Genomic DNA, 17,893 nt, shown 5'->3' with positions numbered 1-17,893 from the left:
GCTTGTTGAGTTGCTTGCTGACTGGCCACTTTGGCCACTTATTGACTGGTTGTGTGTTGACTGGTTGCTTGCTGACTGTTTGCTTGTTGACTGATTGAATGGCTGAAGGGTTGCTGGTTGGCTGGTTGACTGGTTGTGGCTGACTGGTTGCTTGCTAACTGGTTGACTGGTTGCTGGTTGACTTGTTGCCTGGTTGACTGGTTGCTGGTTCAGTGGTTGACTGGTTGCTGCTTGACTGCTTGCTTGTTGACTGTTTGCTTGCTAACTGGTTGACTGGTTAACTGGCTGACTGGTTGCTGACTGCTCAGCCAACAACCTGATGCTGAACACAACAAAAAGTAAAGAAATCATTATGGACTTGAGGAAGAACAGACCTGCACTCGCCCGCCTTCACATCAGTGTGTGTGTGCACCTTCAGACACCTGGACCTCCTCATGTCTGCTGATCTCTCCTGGACCTCCTCATGTCTGCTGATCTCTCCTGGACCTCCTCATGTCTGCTGATCTCTCTTGGACCTCAAACACCTCGGCTGCTGTCCTGAAGGCCCAGCAGCGACTTCACGTCCTGGAGGCCGAGCTGCTGGAGACCTTCTCCAGATGCTGCACTGAGAGCTGCTGACAGACTGCATCTCAGTGTGCTGCAGTGGTAAGGTCAGTTCAGAGGATCACTGGCTGCCCTCTCCCCTCCCTGGGTGACATTTACAGCACATGGTGCCCGAACAGGACGAGAACTGCAGCCATACTCAGCTGTGCCATGTTTATGTGTGAATGGACTGAATGCGGTGTGTTTTGGGTGTAAGGTGTGTTTTCTGTGCACTCTAAGGCATTGCCTCTAATCTCGTACAATTGTACAATGACAATAAATCTGATTCTGATTCTGGTTGCTTGTTGCCTGTTTGCTGGTTGATTGGTTGACTGGTTGACTGGTTGACTGGTTACTTGCTAACTGTTTGCTGGTTGATTGGTTGATTGGTTGACTGGTTGACTGGCTGCCAGTCAGGCAGCAGACTTTGGACTGGTCTGTTCTCCAGTGGAGTGGTTGCTATAGTGACCAGTGGTTGCTAGGTGGTTACCAGGCAACTTTAGAGTTTCCCCTGTCCATCCCTCTGACAGCTAATGCTGCCTCTACCTGTCTGTATGCCCACCCATCTGTCTGTCTGTCTGTTTTTCTGCCTGTCTCTCTGTCTGTCTGTCTGTCTGTCATGTATGATGTAATCTTTTCATTAACAGCGACGTGAACAAACAGCAGATTTATTTTCTGATGAATAAGAATTATTATCCTACACTGTGTATGTGTGTGTGTGTGTGTGTGTGTGTGTGTGTGTGTGTGTGTGTGTGTGTGAGGAAGAGAGGTAGAGAGAAGGTCAGATCATCATATTCATGCACACACACACACATGCACACACACACACACACACACACACATAGACAGGTGCGTCAGGTGTCAGATCAGTCACATTGTAAATATTATATTTTATGAATGTTACTAATCATCTGATTTTTACTGTCCAGGTGTGACAGCCAATCAGATCAGCTTCCTGTGTTGGGTTGTGGTCAGGAGGTCAAAGGTCAGGTGGTGTGTGAAGGCTGCAGGTAGGGCGATGTGTTCACTGACCATTTAACTGGAACTAAACTGTAAGCCTCAGTTGGTCCTTTATATTTTAGCCCAAGTTTGGTCTTTGTACCTTTGTTTTTATATTATTTATTTATTTATTTATTCTTTTTTTAATTTAGTCATATATTTATTTTAGGCTCTATCTAATCTGTCTTCCCCTTGTTGGTTGCTTATATAAATGACTTCATGCATGTTTATTTATATTGGCTAATTTATTATTCAGCTGTGTTGGATGTTGCCTTCACTGCCCCCTCGTTCCATGTTGGATTTTAAGAAAATAAACCAACAAACCAAAAACACTTTCCCTGATGTACAGATAAATAATAATGTTTTAGAGCGGGTCGCCCTCACTGTGTTTACTGGAATTCTTATAGATGAAAACCGCAGCTGGGAAAATCATACAACATTCAGCACACACACACACACACACACACACACACACACACACACACTTAGCTCCAGTCTGTCCAGTCTGACCAGTTCAGCTCAGCAGCTCTGCCATAAATTCTCCCTTTTAACAATGTTTATAATGTTCAGTTTGTGTTGACATTGTGCAGAATGTGCCACTTTAACTCTGTGTTTATTACTGAGGTTGTAGTTTGCAGAGGTCTGCTACTGGACTACATTATACTGAGAGGGGTTTCTTATTATTTGTCCTCCCTATTTATACACAATGAGGGGGGACAGAATAGTAGAAACAGCTCTCCATAAAAGCATTATAGCATAATAGGCAGTAGGAAGGGAAACTATGGCACAACAGCTGGATTAGACTGGATTATACTGGACAGGTGGAGCTGATGAAGTGACACTGAGTGTGTGAAAGTTACCTCAGCAGTGTTTTCACTTTGCTTTTTTTTTTTTTTTTTTTTTTTAATCAAAGCCATGAGATTCTCCAGCAGATTCAGCGGCTCCATTCCTTCAGTGCAGTCTTTCCTCCCAGGGCCACACCTAGCCTTATAGGGCCCTCAGCAGAATTTGATTTCAGGCCCCCCACCACCGCCTCAGAGCACCCAGTAGACTGTTGTCAGTGTTTGATGATTTGTCTGTAAGGTCACACTCACATTAGGTCCATTTGCTCCGTATCACGCTAAAGCCAAAATTCCTCCCTCCCTAGTCCCCGGCTGGCCTGCTCTCACATTACCTAAAGCCCAAACGCACCCAAGCACGATTGCCCCCGGTGTGAACGTCATCACGTTGAAATACGATACAAGCATGACCCGAGGACATTATAAATTGATGTAGTTCAAATACATTCATCATGTCTTCCTTTTAACTAAAAGACCTTTTTGTTCCTTTTAGTCAGACATGGGATGTTTATTTACCTTGACAGTTTCGGAGGTAACTTCCTCCTTCTTCAGAAATGTCCAACTGACAGCCGGAGCGGCACCTGTCAGATCAGGCAGACCAGACCTCCGGATCGCCATGCACACAGACTGCTGTACTTTCATTATAAACTTTTGTTTACTTTTGTTTATACACGTTTGCAGCAACACAATGGACACAGACAACATGGTTGATTATTGATTGTGCAACATGGCCATTCGCCAGTAATCGCACTGTGCACATTAAACAATTTTGCAGAGGCAGGAGGAAAGTTGCATGATTTACATCCGCGCGCTGCGTGCGTGACCGTGCATGTGCTCGTGTATGTGCCCGTACCGTGCTGAAGCACACCCCTCCGACCGTGCCAGAGCGGGGGAAGTGTACTGTATTCAAGCACGGAACGGAGTGATCACACTGGTCAAATAATTTGGATTTTATGTGCAAACGTGCTTGGGCGTGGAACAGACTTGCCAATGTGAGTGGGCCCTAAATCTAGCACACACAGTGAATTCTGTCAGCTGACATCTGACCAGTATCAGCTTGTTTTTACTCCTGAAAGGCAGCAGAATCACAGCAGCGCTCTGCTGTTCATCTGCACAAGTCATACAGCAGTAGAGGGAGTGCACAACAAAATTGACTGTAAACGAGTTAAGCACTTTTGCAATCAACTGCAGCTCAGCTCAAATAACTTTGAGGAACGGTGTCTTCCTCAGGAAAGTTTCCTTCTTACAGAAAAAAGACATGAAAATGTAAAAAAAGACACAATATTAGATCAATTAAATAAATACTTAAATAATGACATAAAATTAATATAGGACACCGTAAGAAAAAAACCCTAAGAAATCAACCCTCTATAGGACGTGCCAGGTGCTCGTGGACGCCCTCTGCTGGCCACAGGGTCTCACTGTCTGCCACTAAACCTTTAAACTCTTCGACTGTTTTCAAATCTCAGCTCAAATCCCAAATCCATAATCAATAATACAAGGTCAGCTGATAATCCTTACTCTAATAGACAGTGCACACAGGAGTCTGCCTCAGTGACACAGCACAGTCAAGGACAACAACAACAACAACAATGACCTCAGGCCTTCGGCCCAAGGCACTAATAATAATAATATCAAGTTAAAGGTAACGATAGATAGATAGATAGATAGATAGATAGATAGATTTACTTTATTGATCCCAAACTGGGAAATTATTACAAGTTAAAAAGGTCAGTACAAGGCTCCATACAGAGACATGAGCTCCACTCCACTGAGGATGAGTACAGATGCATCTTCATCAGTGAGGAACAGCAGGGGGTCAAACTGCTGCCAGAGCCACAGCGCCACCTGCAGGCGGAGACATGCACTACCACTGCACCCAGCACTGTGTTTTTCATCACTGACCTGCTGCTTCCACACACACACACACACACACACACACACACACACACACACACACACACACACACACACAGGTGTGCAGAGTATGCACACCTGCCAGACAAAAAGACTTTTAAATATGTAGAAGAAGAAACTCACTTCCTCCTCAGGGACATCAACCACCTGCACACCTACAGGAGTTTCCTCTGTGCACGTGTGTGTGTGTGTGTGTGTGTGTGTGTGTGTGAGAGAGAGAGAGAGCGAGAGAGAGAGTGGTGGTGCTTTGTCTCCCCCATGTGGACATTTCTTGGTACTGCAGACTGTTCAATGGAATTCAGTGGAAACAAACAAGGAAATGACCTGAGACTAAGCAACTAGAAAAATAAAGTAATGAAACTAAAAAAAAAAAAAAGAAGAAAAGAAAATTAGCACAAAAACTTGTGAAAAAAAAACAGAAAAAAGAAAATCCTTTTGCTCTAACATCATTTTAAATATGCATTTGTAATGATCATAAATGTAGTTTTGCGGACATTTTTCTCTATTTTTTTTTTAAAAATACATTTCTGATATTGTTTCCTCTTTTATACATTTTTTTCTTTTCAAAATTTAACTAATTATTTTATTGATTAAATTTTTTGCAAATATTCAGGTCAACCTTGGTAATATACTAAGACAAAACTTAGAATTTTCAAGATTAAAGTCACACACTTATGAGAAAAAAATACTTTCTCTTGTACTTTTCTTTCTTCCTCTGGAGGCCCCACAGTAGAATCTCATCAGATTCTACTTTGCCACGGGATTTAGGAACAAGGAGATCCGTTTCTCTCACAGCAGTGACTCGTCATTCATTACTTTCACATGGAAACCTGCGCGTCTTTAATGGTGACACACACCTTTAAATACTGAAACTAAAACCTCGCAGATTGAACTTTCCTCCCCTGACTCAGAGCTCTGTCTGATGCTCCTCAGTGTCACTCCAGTTCAGCGTTCACACACATCTACACCCGGTCCATGAGGGTCCCTGCAACATTGCTTTAAAACTCCAAATCTGAGCCCTGCTGCTGACCTCCCACTAAATTACAGCTGTCACAGTTGCCATGGAGACGCTAGGGATTGAAGCGAGGACGTCGTGCACATGAAGCTCACGCTCGTCCTCTGAGCTGCAGCCCCTCAGTTTCCTGCTGCTGATGGAGGACAAACAGCTGGACAGAGAACACACCTGGAGGACAAACAGCCGGACAGAGAACACACCTGGAGGACAAACTCTGAGAACACACATGAGAAAACACACACGAGAAAACACACACCAGTTCAGAGTTCAAACAAGAAGTAGGTCCACACACTCCAACTGGAGAGGATGGTTACAGCCAGGAAGAAAAAAAAAAACTTTATTGTTGCAGATAAATCATTAAAAAGTCAACAGCACAGGTGTGGCCTCACCTGTGCCATTGCAACAACCAATGGGAGGCAGTCACATGACCCCGAGAATATAATGACAAGCAAACAAACTGGAAAAATGAAAAAACAAAAAAAACAAAAAAAACATGAAATGAGGTTACACAGAAACATCAACATGAGCCTCATGAAAATAGGAAAATAGGTAAATAAATGTCAGTGATAAACAATAATAATAACAATAATAATAATAATAGTCATATTAAACAAAACAGAATCAATAACAACAACAATAATAGTTTCTGAACTGCAATGTAGACAGGGTCAGGTTAATGATGAAGAGAAAGCCGGTTAGCACAGGTACTGCTGCTGTTCTGCTGGAGAAACCCGAGCTCTGTCGCCATGGAAACCCCCATTCGCATTCCTGAGCGGCTTCTTCCGTGTGAGCATGAGCAGGAAAAGAAAGTGACAGGATAATTCAGTGAACACACACAGCACAACAAGAAAAAAACTGAACTCTCTGTTGAAGAAGGACTGATCGTTTCATGTCAGTGTTACCACGAGCAACAATACATGGAAACATAGTGACACACGCCACTTCCTGATCCGCTTTCCAAACGTCGGACCTGCCAGAGATGGGCGGTGCTCGGGAAGTGGCCGGTGGTCGGAGTCCTGGACGTCTCCGGGCCGAGGGCGACACCTCATGACTTGTTACCTGGTCAGCGAGGTGAGGTTACCGGGTCAGCGAGGTGAGGTTACCGGGTCAGCGAGTTGAGGTTACCCGGTCAGCGAGGTGAGGTTACCGGGTCAGCGAGTTGAGGTTACCCGGTCAGCGATGTGAGGTTACCGGGTAAGCGAGGTGAGTTACCCGCTCGGTGAGGTGAGGTTACCCGGTCAGCAAGGTGAGGTTACCCGCTTGGAGAGGTGAGGTTACCCGGTCAGCGAGGTGAGGTTACCCGCTCGGAGAGGTGAGGTTACCCGCTCGGAGAGGTGAGGTTACCCGGTCAGCGAGGTGATGTTACCCGCTCGGAGAGGTGAGGTTACCCGGTCAGCGAGGTGAGGTTACCCGCTCGGAGAGGTGAGGTTACCCGGTCAGCGAGGTGAGGTTACCCGCTCGGAGAGGTGTGCTGAGTCTAAGGAGTTTGTTGTGTCACGAAGGCGGCGCTCTTTTGACCCGGCTTCATCACCATGGTAACAAATGCTGAAAACACAACCTGCTCCGGACCAGAGGGCTGTACTACGAAGGAGGCTCAACATAGCCAGGCTTTGTGTTCACTATCAGGCTCAGCAAAACCTAAAGCTCCAGTCAAAGTTAAGTGGTATCACGACGGTGGTTATCATCAAGGTTTGTTAAGTCCGGCTGTCAGCTCTGTGCTCTGTGCGCGTTCATATAAAAGGGGGCGATTTGGGCGTCATATGATTCTACTTCCGCGGAAAATGGACCGTTCACGGGCTGCATATTTCACGCAAGAGGACGGCAAGTCCTTATGGAAAGCTATGAACATTTTAAAAATAAAAGTAATGCTAAGAGCAACACTGTGGCCGCAAATAAGGCGAGAGAGGAGTGCTGGCGATTAATTTCAAAGGAATCGCAAAGGTTGGGGATTCTGTCACTGTTAAAGCCATTTTAAATAATTGCTGCAATATTCATTCAGTATTATGAATTTTAGTTTAGAAACATGTAACTTCAGTAGCTTTATGGGAGTGTTGCCTAGGAATTGGAGGTAAAGCCTGAGGTTAAGTCAGGTGACTGAAGGTGTGTGTGCGTGAGTCTAGCAGTGTCGGACGGAGCAGGCGGTGGTTACCATGGTTAGCCTACATGACAATTTTGACCACTGTTTACGCTGCTTAGAGCTAGCCTACTTGTCAGTAGTTTCAGATAATTTTTCGTTACATTTAAAGTTTAACTAGAATTATGGAGCCATTTCTGTTGATGTTTATTTAAATCTTTTTTTCTAAATCGGAATAAGTGGCGTTTGGAGTGCGTTTGAATCACCACGGGCTGCGCCCGTCCAATCATCACCTTCGGATGCCGTGACAGTCACCGTTATAATATAAGGGGTTTCCTTTAAAAAAAAAAAAAAAAAGTAGGCTACTATAACAAAGTCTGTGATACAACGGAATATTTCTAACAAACGTGAAGTCTGTGCACCGCTAATAGTAGCCTATACCTGCATTGCGCATATGTGTCACCAATCACCGGACAAAAATTAGGCTACTTTGTGGTTTCACCTGGGTGAGATAGCGCCGCTTTTATAGCTTAGCTCACAACCTGGTCGGGACCAGGTTATGAGTTAAGCATAAGTTACCATGGTGATCTTGCCGGGTTAAAAGAGAGCCACCTTCGTGATACAGGAAAGCCTGGGTTTAGACTCAACATACCTCGCTAACCCACTAAACCTGCTTCGTAGTAGGCCTACACCTCTCAGGTTATGTTCAGAGTTTCATCTTAAAATCGTCTTTTTTCCTGTTTGCTTCAGGTGATGCGTCTGTTAATCTGGCACAGAATATCATCCACAAAACAGCGGAATAATCTCAGCAGCTCTGATGCTCGCTCCTTATTGGCTGACAAGTTTGTTTGATGCTACTGGAACCACATCTAATAAAACACCAAGTGTGTCACACAGAGGCCTGATAGTCTATCAGTTACATTTATTTCACTTGGTACTGTGCCCTAAATTCACTTCTTGAGTGTAATATTGAATTAATAGAAATAAACTGGAAGACCACTTTTGACTTTTACTTGGAAACATCACGCGGGAACAGGATATTAGATTACAGATTCCAACCAATGGAAGAAGATCCCAGATGTTTTGAAACATTCTTCCTGTGGTTTACATTTTTCACCTCCTTCTGTGTTGAGGTGAAATGACCTCACATGACCTCGACTGCCTGTCAATCAGAGCATCTAAACAGTGACATCATCCTGCACCACTGGCTGGAAATTAAGATTTCAGCCAATAAAACTTTAAAATAATAATAATAATAGTAATTATAATAATAATAATAATAATTATTATTATTATTATTATTATTATTATTATTAATAATAATAATATGCCTTCAGTTCCGTGTTTTGTCCGCCAGGTGGCGGGATGTGTGTGTGTTTCAGAGGTTTCCTGTCTCGAGCCTCCAGCCTGGCGGACACTCCCCCCGCCGCCTCGCGCTGCCGCTGGTCCGGAAGCGGAAGGAATGTTGGCGTGTGATTTTTTTTTTTTTAGAGAAGTTTGGAGAAGTTTGACAGTTTGAGAGCAGAGAGACAGACAGCTGCGGAATGACGGTGAGACAGTCTCACCACACCGCCACTCACTGATATAATACTACAAACTGCACACAGAGTACTGCATACTGCTGGAGCTGCTGCTACTACTACTACTACCACTACTACTACTACTGCTGCTGATACAAGTAATACTACTGCCGCAGGTACTGCTGAGCCCCGCACTGCGCGCTGTACTGCTGTAGCTGTTGCTGTTGTTGCTGCTGTTGTTGTTATTGTGATGCTGGGGGAGACACACTTGTTGCTGTAGTTGCTGTTCTTTTTGTTTTTGTGATGCTGTTGTTGTTGCTGTTGTTGCTGTAATTGTTGTAGTTGCTGTAGTTGCTGTAGATGTAGTGATGCTGGGTAGATAGGCTGTTGTAGTTGTTACTGTTGTTTGTTTCTGTTGTTATTGTAGTTGTGGTTGTTGTTGTGGTTGTTGTTTAGTTGACTTGCTGCAGCAGCAGCTCAGAGGAGGTGGACATGTTCTCTCTGAGGTTCTAATGAGGTTCTGTGGTTCTGCTCTGAGGCTCCGGTGAGGTGTTTAATGGTTAGTGGATGTGTGTGTTGTTGTGTGTTGTTGTGTTTGTGTCGGTGTGTGTTTTACTGAGTCTCAGTGTGTCCAGTGTGTCAGTGGGTTTTCCTGTGTTGCCTGTGTAGGTCAGTGTGTCTCATTGGGTCATGTGGTGTGTATAAGTGAGTTTTTACTGTGATTTTACTGCAGTAAAGTTTGTTTTAGTGTTTCATTGAGTTTCCAGCGGGATGTGAGGGAGTTTGACCTGCAGACCATCACATCAGGACGGCTTCTGTTTGTGGTCTGAAGCTGCTGATCAAGTTTAGAGAAGCTCTTCAGTGTGTGTGTGAGTGTGTGTGTGTGTGCATGTGTGTGTGCATGTGTGTGTGCGCGTGTGAATGAGTGAGTGTGAGACAGAGAGAGAGTTTACACTGTGCGCAATTTGGAGCCACACCTTGACTGTCAGGCACCCTCAAGTTTTGTGTGTGTGCATGTGTGTGTGTGTGTGTGTGTGTGTGTGTGTGTGTGTGTGTGTGCGTGTGTGTGTGTGTGTTTACTGAGCTAACACAGGTGGATCCACTCAGCCTCATGTGATTCAATCTGCATTCCTGACAGGAAGGTGAGAGGTGGTGTGTGTGTGTGTGTGTGTGTGTGTGTGTGTGCCTTCAGTCCAGTGTCACCTCACTGACCGTTCTGTCTCCAGGTGATCTCTGACTGTGTGTGTGCATGCTATGTGTGTGTGTGTGTGTGTGTGTGTGTGTGTGAACCAGTTACACCAGTTTGTTCCCATTAAGATGACCAGTTTAAAGTTTGAACAGTGTGTATTCAGTGTGCTGTGTGTATTAATGCAAAAACTAAAGTGGAATAATAATAATAGTGATAATAAAAGAACAGATAAAGAGTGTGTGTGCGACATGCTGAAACACGCTAATCAATAATAATAATAATAATAATAATAATAATAATAGTAATAATAATAATAATAACTAAGAACAGTCAGAAGTAGAAGACCAAGAGTGTAAACACTGCAGTGTGTGTGTGTGTGTGTGTGTTCAGTGTTGGGAATGTAGGGCTCAGGACAGGAAATGAGTTTGGCCTCAGAAAGAGAGAGCGCGAGAGAGCAGGGTGCATCATGGGAAGGAAGCTCACTAAGACTTAGGAGGTGCAGGATCACATGACTCTTGTTGTTGTTGTGATGTCACACCTGCTTGTCATCAATAAAGATGATCAGGTCAGCAACACACACACACACACACACACATACACTGACACTAACACACACACACACCCTTGCATGTCTACACCTGTGTGTCTCCATAGTAACCAGGGTGAGTGGCAGCTGGCGAGGCGTTTGAGGCCACCAATGACAAAGTAGTTGTCAGTAGTTGTCGGGGTAGGTGTCTGCTGTTAAGTTGTTTCGTTTTCTTTTCTTGTTTTTTTTTTTTTTTTTTTTTTTTTTCAGATTGAAAGGTGCTCAGGTTCTGCTGGTAACGTTCTGTGGAGCTCGTCTGTGGTTCCTGCTAGCGGAAAGGAAAGTGAAAGTGAAGTCGCCTGTGAGCAGCAGGTAGACGCTGTGAGGCTGTGGATGTGTCTAACAGAGCAGATACTGTCCTGCTGTCCTCCTGTCCTGCCGTCCTGCTGTCCCCCTGTCCTGCCGCCCTCCTGTCCTGCTGTCCTCCTGTCCTGCTGTCCTGCCATCCTGCCATCTTGCCGGCCTCCTGCGGGCCTCCTGTCCTGCCATCCTCCTGTCCTGCCGTCCTCCTGTCCTACTGTCCTCCTGTCCTGCCGTCCTCCTGTCCTACTGTCCTCCTGTCCTGCCGTCCTCCTGTCCTGCCGTCGTTCTGTCTTGCTGTCCTCCTGTCTTGCCATCCTCCTGTCCTCCTGTCCTGCCGTCCTCCTGTCCTGCCGTCCTCCTGTCCTCCTGTCTTGCTGTCCTTCTGTCCTGCCGTCCTCCTGTCCTGCTGTCCTGCCATCCTGCTTAGTTTCCACTGAGCAGCTGAGCACAGTTCATTCATAACCCACAACAGGCCATGATATATTGGTAATAGATGGAGTGGTGGTGGCTGGTGGGAACATTTTGACACTGCCCAACCCTAAAAGACATCGTTGATATTAAAACAGTTCCTGCTCATTACTGCTTTAACCTCATTATTACTGCAATATATGTAGACAGTCCCACCCCCCACCATGCTGCATGTAAACACCTTTTAAAAAAATAATTACCCTTCACTTGTTAGTGTTTTTTATTACTTAGACTGTAAATGTGGCTTGGCTCTGTACCATTTATCATCCCAATGAAGCCCAGTAGGACTGACACAATTAATTTGGAATCATGCAAAAGTAGTGTAACGTGTGGTATCACTACATTTCTCGGGAGCAATGTGAAAAGTAATTCATTACTATCACAAAACATAGCAAGTGTTTGGTGATTTATTAGTTCTTTCCAGTTCTGACGTAAGTGCTGGGTAAACAAACAGAGACATACAAAACAGCTGAGCTCAAAGCAAACGCCACGGAGGAAATGTGAGTTTGAACTGGCTGGACGGTCCCGGCCGCTCGGCCTCACATCACAGACGCTCACAGGTCGAAGAACGACTGACCGAACTTATGAGCCGCTGTGTAATCCAAAACACGTTTGTCTCCTGAACAATATGAAGCTGAAGGAACCACCAGTAGTCTCAGTGTCAGCCGGTGTAGTGCTGTTACAACCGTGCCGTTACTGTAATTACATTAGTGTTGTGTTGCTACTGTAGTTACAGTGTAGTGTAGTGTTGTTACCATGGTGTTGTTACCGCAACTACAGTAGTGTTGTTACTGTATTGTTGTGTTTTGGTGTAGTGTTGTTACTGTAGTGTTGTAGTGTTGGACTGTGGTTACTGTGGCATTACTGTAGTGTTATCGTGTAGTGTTGTAGTGAAGTGTTGTTACGGTGTTGTTGTAAAGTAGTGTTGTAGTGTCTTGTAGTATAGTGCTGTTACTATAATGTTGTAGTGTGGTGTTGTTACTGTGGTGTTGTTGTGTAGTCTTGTAGTGTGGTGTTGTGGTATGGTGTTGTTACCGTAGTGTTATTACTGGAATCTTGTAGTGTGGCTCTGTAGTGTGTTGTAGTGTTGTGTTGTTACTGTAGTGTTGTCGTGTTGTACAGCACTGAAGTGTTGAGTGTGTAGAGTGTGCTGTTGAGGCGCTGTGTTGCACTGCAGATTTGTATTGTTGTGGTGCAGTGTGGTTTCAAGCTGTACTTTCATGTTGCAGTGTTGTTGCAGTGTGGTAGTTTCATGTTGCAGTGTTGTTGCAGTGTGGTAGTTTTATGTTGTAGTGTTGTTGCAGTGTGGTAGTTTCATGTTGTAGTCTTGTGGTGTTGTAGCAAAGTGATGTAGAGTTGTTGTAGACAACACTACAACACTACAGCATGGCAGTAGGTTGTTGACATAGTTGAGGTGTAGTTTATCCTTTGTATTGTTTCAGGTGTAAATTTAATAGTGTTAAAAATGATGCTCACTTATTGTAAAATGTTACTGAAGAGCAAATTAATTCCAGCCAGAACAATTAGCCAAGGAAGCTCAGAACAATTAACAGTATTTTCGTAATCATGTCATGTCATTTTACTAAACTGACTAAAATGACAGTGGCTAAAATTATTTGAAGAGCTTGTGACTAAAACTTGACTGAAGACTAATCTAAAATACATGAGCAACATCTGACTAAAACAAAAAAACACATTTCAGGAGACGACCAAGTACTTGTACCTTTAAATACCAGATTTAATACTGGTTGTAGTGTAGTATTGTAGTGTAGAGCTACCACATTGTACTGTTGTAGTGCAGGCCTGTGGTGTGTAGTGTTACTTTGTAGTGTACTGTAGTACTACTGTGCTGTTAGATTACAGGGTTATGCTGCAGTATTGTAGTACTGTGTACTGCAGCACGCTGCTCTACTTCAGGTCTGTGGCGTCTCCAGGTCAGGAAGCTGCTGGATTCTCTCATACTGAGGCATCTTCACCACACACACACACACACACACACACACACACACACACCTAGACAGCCTGTTCTGTCCCATTTCTTAGAGCTTCTTCATCATGACCACATCCCTGTCTGCACACTGTCTGTCTCTCTCTCTCTCCCTCTCTCTCTCTCCCTCTCTCTGTGTGTGTGTGTGTGTGTGTGTGTGTGTGTGTTTTATTTGATCCTCAGAGATGTTAGTCAGCTGTTTTAGTTCATGTTCCTATATGTGTTCCTACATCTGTCTTATACATATATATTTGTTTCTGCTGTTATTGTTCAGGACGGTCACATTCAGAGAAATGTTGAAACTCTGTGATGTCTGTCTCTAATCAGGAAGTTTAATTCTCTTCAAACCGTTTGTGTGTGTGTGTGTGTGTGTGTGTGTGTGTGTGCGTGTGTGTTTCTGTTTGTTTGTTTGTATTGTTCAGCATTCCAGTCTGTTTTGTATTTAGAAGTGGGGGAGAGCTCTAAAAATACTCCATCCACCCATTATGTCTCTCTCCCTCTCTCTGTCTCTCTCTCTCTCTCTCTCTCTCTCTCTCTCTCTCTCTCTCTCTCTCTCTCTCTCTCTCTCTCTCTCTGTCTCTCTCTCTCTCTCTCTCTCTCTCTCTCTCTCTGTCTCTCTCTCTCTCTTTCTCTCTCTGTCTCTCTCTCTCTGTCTCTCTCTCTCTCTCTCTCTCTCTCTCTCTCTCTCTCTCTCTCCCCACAGGAAGTGGTTCTGTTCTTTATCCCAAACATTCATTTCCTGTTTCACACATTCTTATTCAGGCTTCACGTCTTTGGCAGTAAAAGTTGGATGTGTGAAGCTTCACTGAGACACTGGACGGCCTGGTGTTGTACTGTCATCGTCGTTGTCATTGTTGTTGTTGTTGTAGTTTCAAGTTTCATGTTGTAGTATTGTACTGTTGTAGTATTACGTTGTGTTATACTGCAGTAATGTGTAGGGTTGCAGTATTTGAGCCTGTAGTGGTCCTGCAGCAGCCTGATCAGGCCGATCAGGCTGATCAGCTGCTCGCCGTGTGAATCACTGAAACTGAATATTATTATACAAAACTGTTAAATGTAGCTGACTATATAATGCTTTTGTTGCAAACAATACATCATCACCATAGCAACCCATCGTCCTGCTGCCCCCGTCGTGCAGGTTGTTGTTTTTCCTGCACTGTTAACCACCTCCCGAATGAATGAATGAATGAATGTTTACTTTTTGCCATCAGTCACCATGGCAACGATTGAACCTTTGAATCTGTGGAGCATTGTGGTCAGCCTTATTAGTTATATATGTAAATAAGTTTTATAGCAGTTTTTTTTTGTTAAATAAACAGTGGTTCCAACATGTTGTGCATAACACAACAACACAAACAAACAACACAAACAAAACCTATTGATAAAGTTGTCAAATCACCAGTAAAAAAGTATATGAAGTGTAATATTGTAAAAACAGTATAAACTCGGCAGAGCTCCTGTCATGTCTGACATGTCAGCAGCAGGTTGAACTAATATTCTGCTTTTCTGTTAATTTCTTGCATATTTTCAGGCTGCTCAGTCAGGCACACACACACACACACACACAGACGGTTGACGCCCTGGAAGGTTCCAGGCGGTCGTCACTAAAGGTCAGCAGGTTGTTTTTCAGTCTGAACATCAAAATCTGCTCAGTCAGCAAGAGAGGAAGACTCCTCTGTGATGAAGACTCCTCAGTGATGAAGACTCCTCAGACTCCTCAGTGATGAAGACTCCTCAGACTCCTCAGTGATGAAGACTCCTCAGTGATGAAGACTCCTCAGACTCCTCAGTGATGAAGACTCCTCAGACTCCTCTGTGATAAAGACTCCTCAGACTCCTCAGTGATGAAGACTCCTCAGACTCCTCAGTGATGAAGACTCCTCAGACTCCTCAGTGATGAAGACTCCTCAGACTCCTCTGTGATAAAGACTCCTCAGACTCCTCTGTGAGGAAGACTCCTTAGTGATGAAGAGTCCTCAGTAATGAAGACTCCTCAGTGATGAAGGGTGTCTGGTCTGGACCAACATGGCGTCTCGTCTCTTTCCTCTCTCATGTCACTCTGTTAGCGGTCAGCGTGCGGCACGGCGCGGCGCGGTGGCAGACAGGAAGTCGTCTCCACCTCAGGAGAAAATGTCACGCAGCTAAAAATATCAGTGCCAGACTCCCACAATGCAGTGTGGTGGAGTTTTTATCTAACTTCACAGGCACACGCCTGTCCTGGGAACGACCACATCTGTGTGTGTGTGTGTGTGTGTGTGTGTGTGTGTGTACAGCTACTTCAAAATGAAGTGAACTATTGATTATGGCCCTGAGAGGCCCCGCCCACACCTGACATCACCTGTCAGCCCCACTCCCTGCTGACATCATGAGCTGAGAAGTCACCGTGTGCGTGTGTGTGTGTGTGTGTGTGTGTGTGTGTGTGTGTGTGTGTGTGTGTGTGTGTGTGTGGGAGAACTAACAGAAAAGGTGGGGAAAAAAACAAACAAAAAATACAGATCAGTGAGGGCAGAGCCTGTGAGGAGGACGGCTGCAGAGTCTGTCAATCTGCTGATTATTGATTATTGATAAACTCTGACTGTCAGCCTGAGGAAGGGCAGGGACTGATAATTCATCAATACTGATGACGATGATGATATTAATAATATTGATAATAATGGTGATATTAAGTGGTGGTATTTGTGTCGCTGATATGAAGCAGAACTAAACATCAGACATCAGCTCCGTCATTAACGACAACAGCTTTATTATTATTAACATTATTAATATTAACTTTATTATTATTAACTTTATCAGTATTAACATTATTATTAACATTATTATTATAAACATTATTATGATTAACTTTATTAATATTAACATTATTATTATTAACTTTATTCATATTAACATTAGTATTGTAAACATGATTATTATTAACACGATAATTATTAACATTATTAACATGAACATCCTGAACAGTTGAGCTCAGCTGCTTGATAAAACATGGAGTCACAGAGCTCACTGCCGTCATCACACAGAAATGATCACTTTTTAAATGATGCACACAAAACAAAACAAAACAAAACATGAAAACAACAGAAATGAAATAAAATAAAAATATGAAGTAAAATAAAATAAAATGACTTACATAATGTTGAGCTCATCATGACACACAAAAAACATCCATAGGAACCAGGTGTGAAGGACCAAGTGCTGAGGGTTTCTGACTAAAGCTGATGGTAAACAAACAAACAAACAAACCAGCCTCTCCCTTCAGGTGGCACAGGAAGCAGAAACACCACAGCTCTCCAAATCCCATGGAATGTCATGTCAGAGTATTGATTAGAATAATGATTTTTTTTATTATTGATTATAATGATCAGTACGTGAGCTGATCAGAGGAACGCGGCTTCACTGGATTTAACCCTTTGAACCACAGGAGTGTGTGTGTGTGTGTGTGTGTGTGTGTGTGTGTGTGTGTGTGTGTGTGTGTGTGTCTGTGTGTCTGTCTGTCTGTCTCTCTCAGTGTGGGTAAAGTCAGCATCAATTATAAAGAGCACACACACACACACACACACACACACTAACCCTAACCCAGGCTGAATCTCTCTCTCTCTCTCTCCCTCTCTCTCTCTCTCTCTCTCTCTCTCTCTCTCTCTCTCTCTCTCTCTCTCTCTCCAGGTGTGTCAGCTGTAGTCTCTCGTCCAGCTGCTGATGGGTCAGTGTCCGTCTGTCTGATGGAGAGAGGAGCTCTGGACATGGAGACAACCGCAGACCAAGGTGTGTGTGTGTGTGTGGACTGTTGAATTAGATTTGCAGACGGGCCACAGGAAAATTTTAACTCCAATATGATGATGATGTTGTTGTTGTTGTTGTTGTTGTTGGGAAATGCTGCACGTCAGATTAATTATTGATTATTATTAGCGACATCAGAGCTGATGTGGGACGTCCCGCTCGGCCCCAGTGAGAGAGGGAGAAGCGACTGAGTCAATATGTCCGAAACACTTAGGAAGGTTAGGGCTGAGAGTTACCTGAGGCACCACGACACCACATTATCACGATACGACAGCACTGCCATTTTAAACGTTTTGCAGTATGACCTTTATTTATGATTTATGACCTTTTTCAACCGCAAATTCTGTCCCCAAAGGAAAACTCTGTCAATATCTCATTTATCTAATACATAAATTTTTCATTCTGTTCATGTCACTTCAGTCACTTTTATGGCAGTAAAACAGGACAGACTGACCGACTCTGCTGTAAAAACCTGTAAATCAATCAGTCAATCAATCAAACTTTATTTATAGAGCACTTTTCTTACCAAAGGAGCAGCCCAAAGTGTTTTACATAAAAACATATATAACACATAAATAGACTCACACACACACACACTCATACACATACACCCAAATTTAAAAACACTATGGAATTTAAA

The 17,893-nt window shown here is 43.8% G+C and overlaps 1 protein-coding gene across 3 annotated transcripts in view; it reads left to right on the top strand.

The window, feature by feature from the left end:
- The first annotated feature begins 7,247 nt into the window (after positions 1–7,247).
- Positions 7,248–17,893, top strand: part of itprid2 (ITPR interacting domain containing 2) — a 47,918-nt gene continuing 37,272 nt past the window's right edge. Inside the window, exons 1-2 of one of the 3 annotated variants that reach the window (XM_030080505.1) lie at positions 7,248–7,293; positions 17,140–17,238. In XM_030080505.1, coding sequence (XP_029936365.1) covers positions 17,196–17,238 — 43 coding nt within the window. In that variant the 5' untranslated portion in view covers positions 7,248–7,293; positions 17,140–17,195. Of the gene's footprint in view, positions 7,294–8,798; positions 9,123–17,139; positions 17,239–17,893 lie in introns of those variants that run through there. The other 2 variants (XM_030080507.1, XM_030080506.1) reach the window with 2 other exon arrangements.

Source organism: Myripristis murdjan, chromosome 21, assembly GCF_902150065.1.
Source record: "Myripristis murdjan chromosome 21, fMyrMur1.1, whole genome shotgun sequence".
Taxonomy (NCBI): Eukaryota; Metazoa; Chordata; class Actinopteri; order Holocentriformes; family Holocentridae; genus Myripristis; species Myripristis murdjan.
This window is presented reverse-complemented; position numbering and strand designations above follow the sequence as displayed.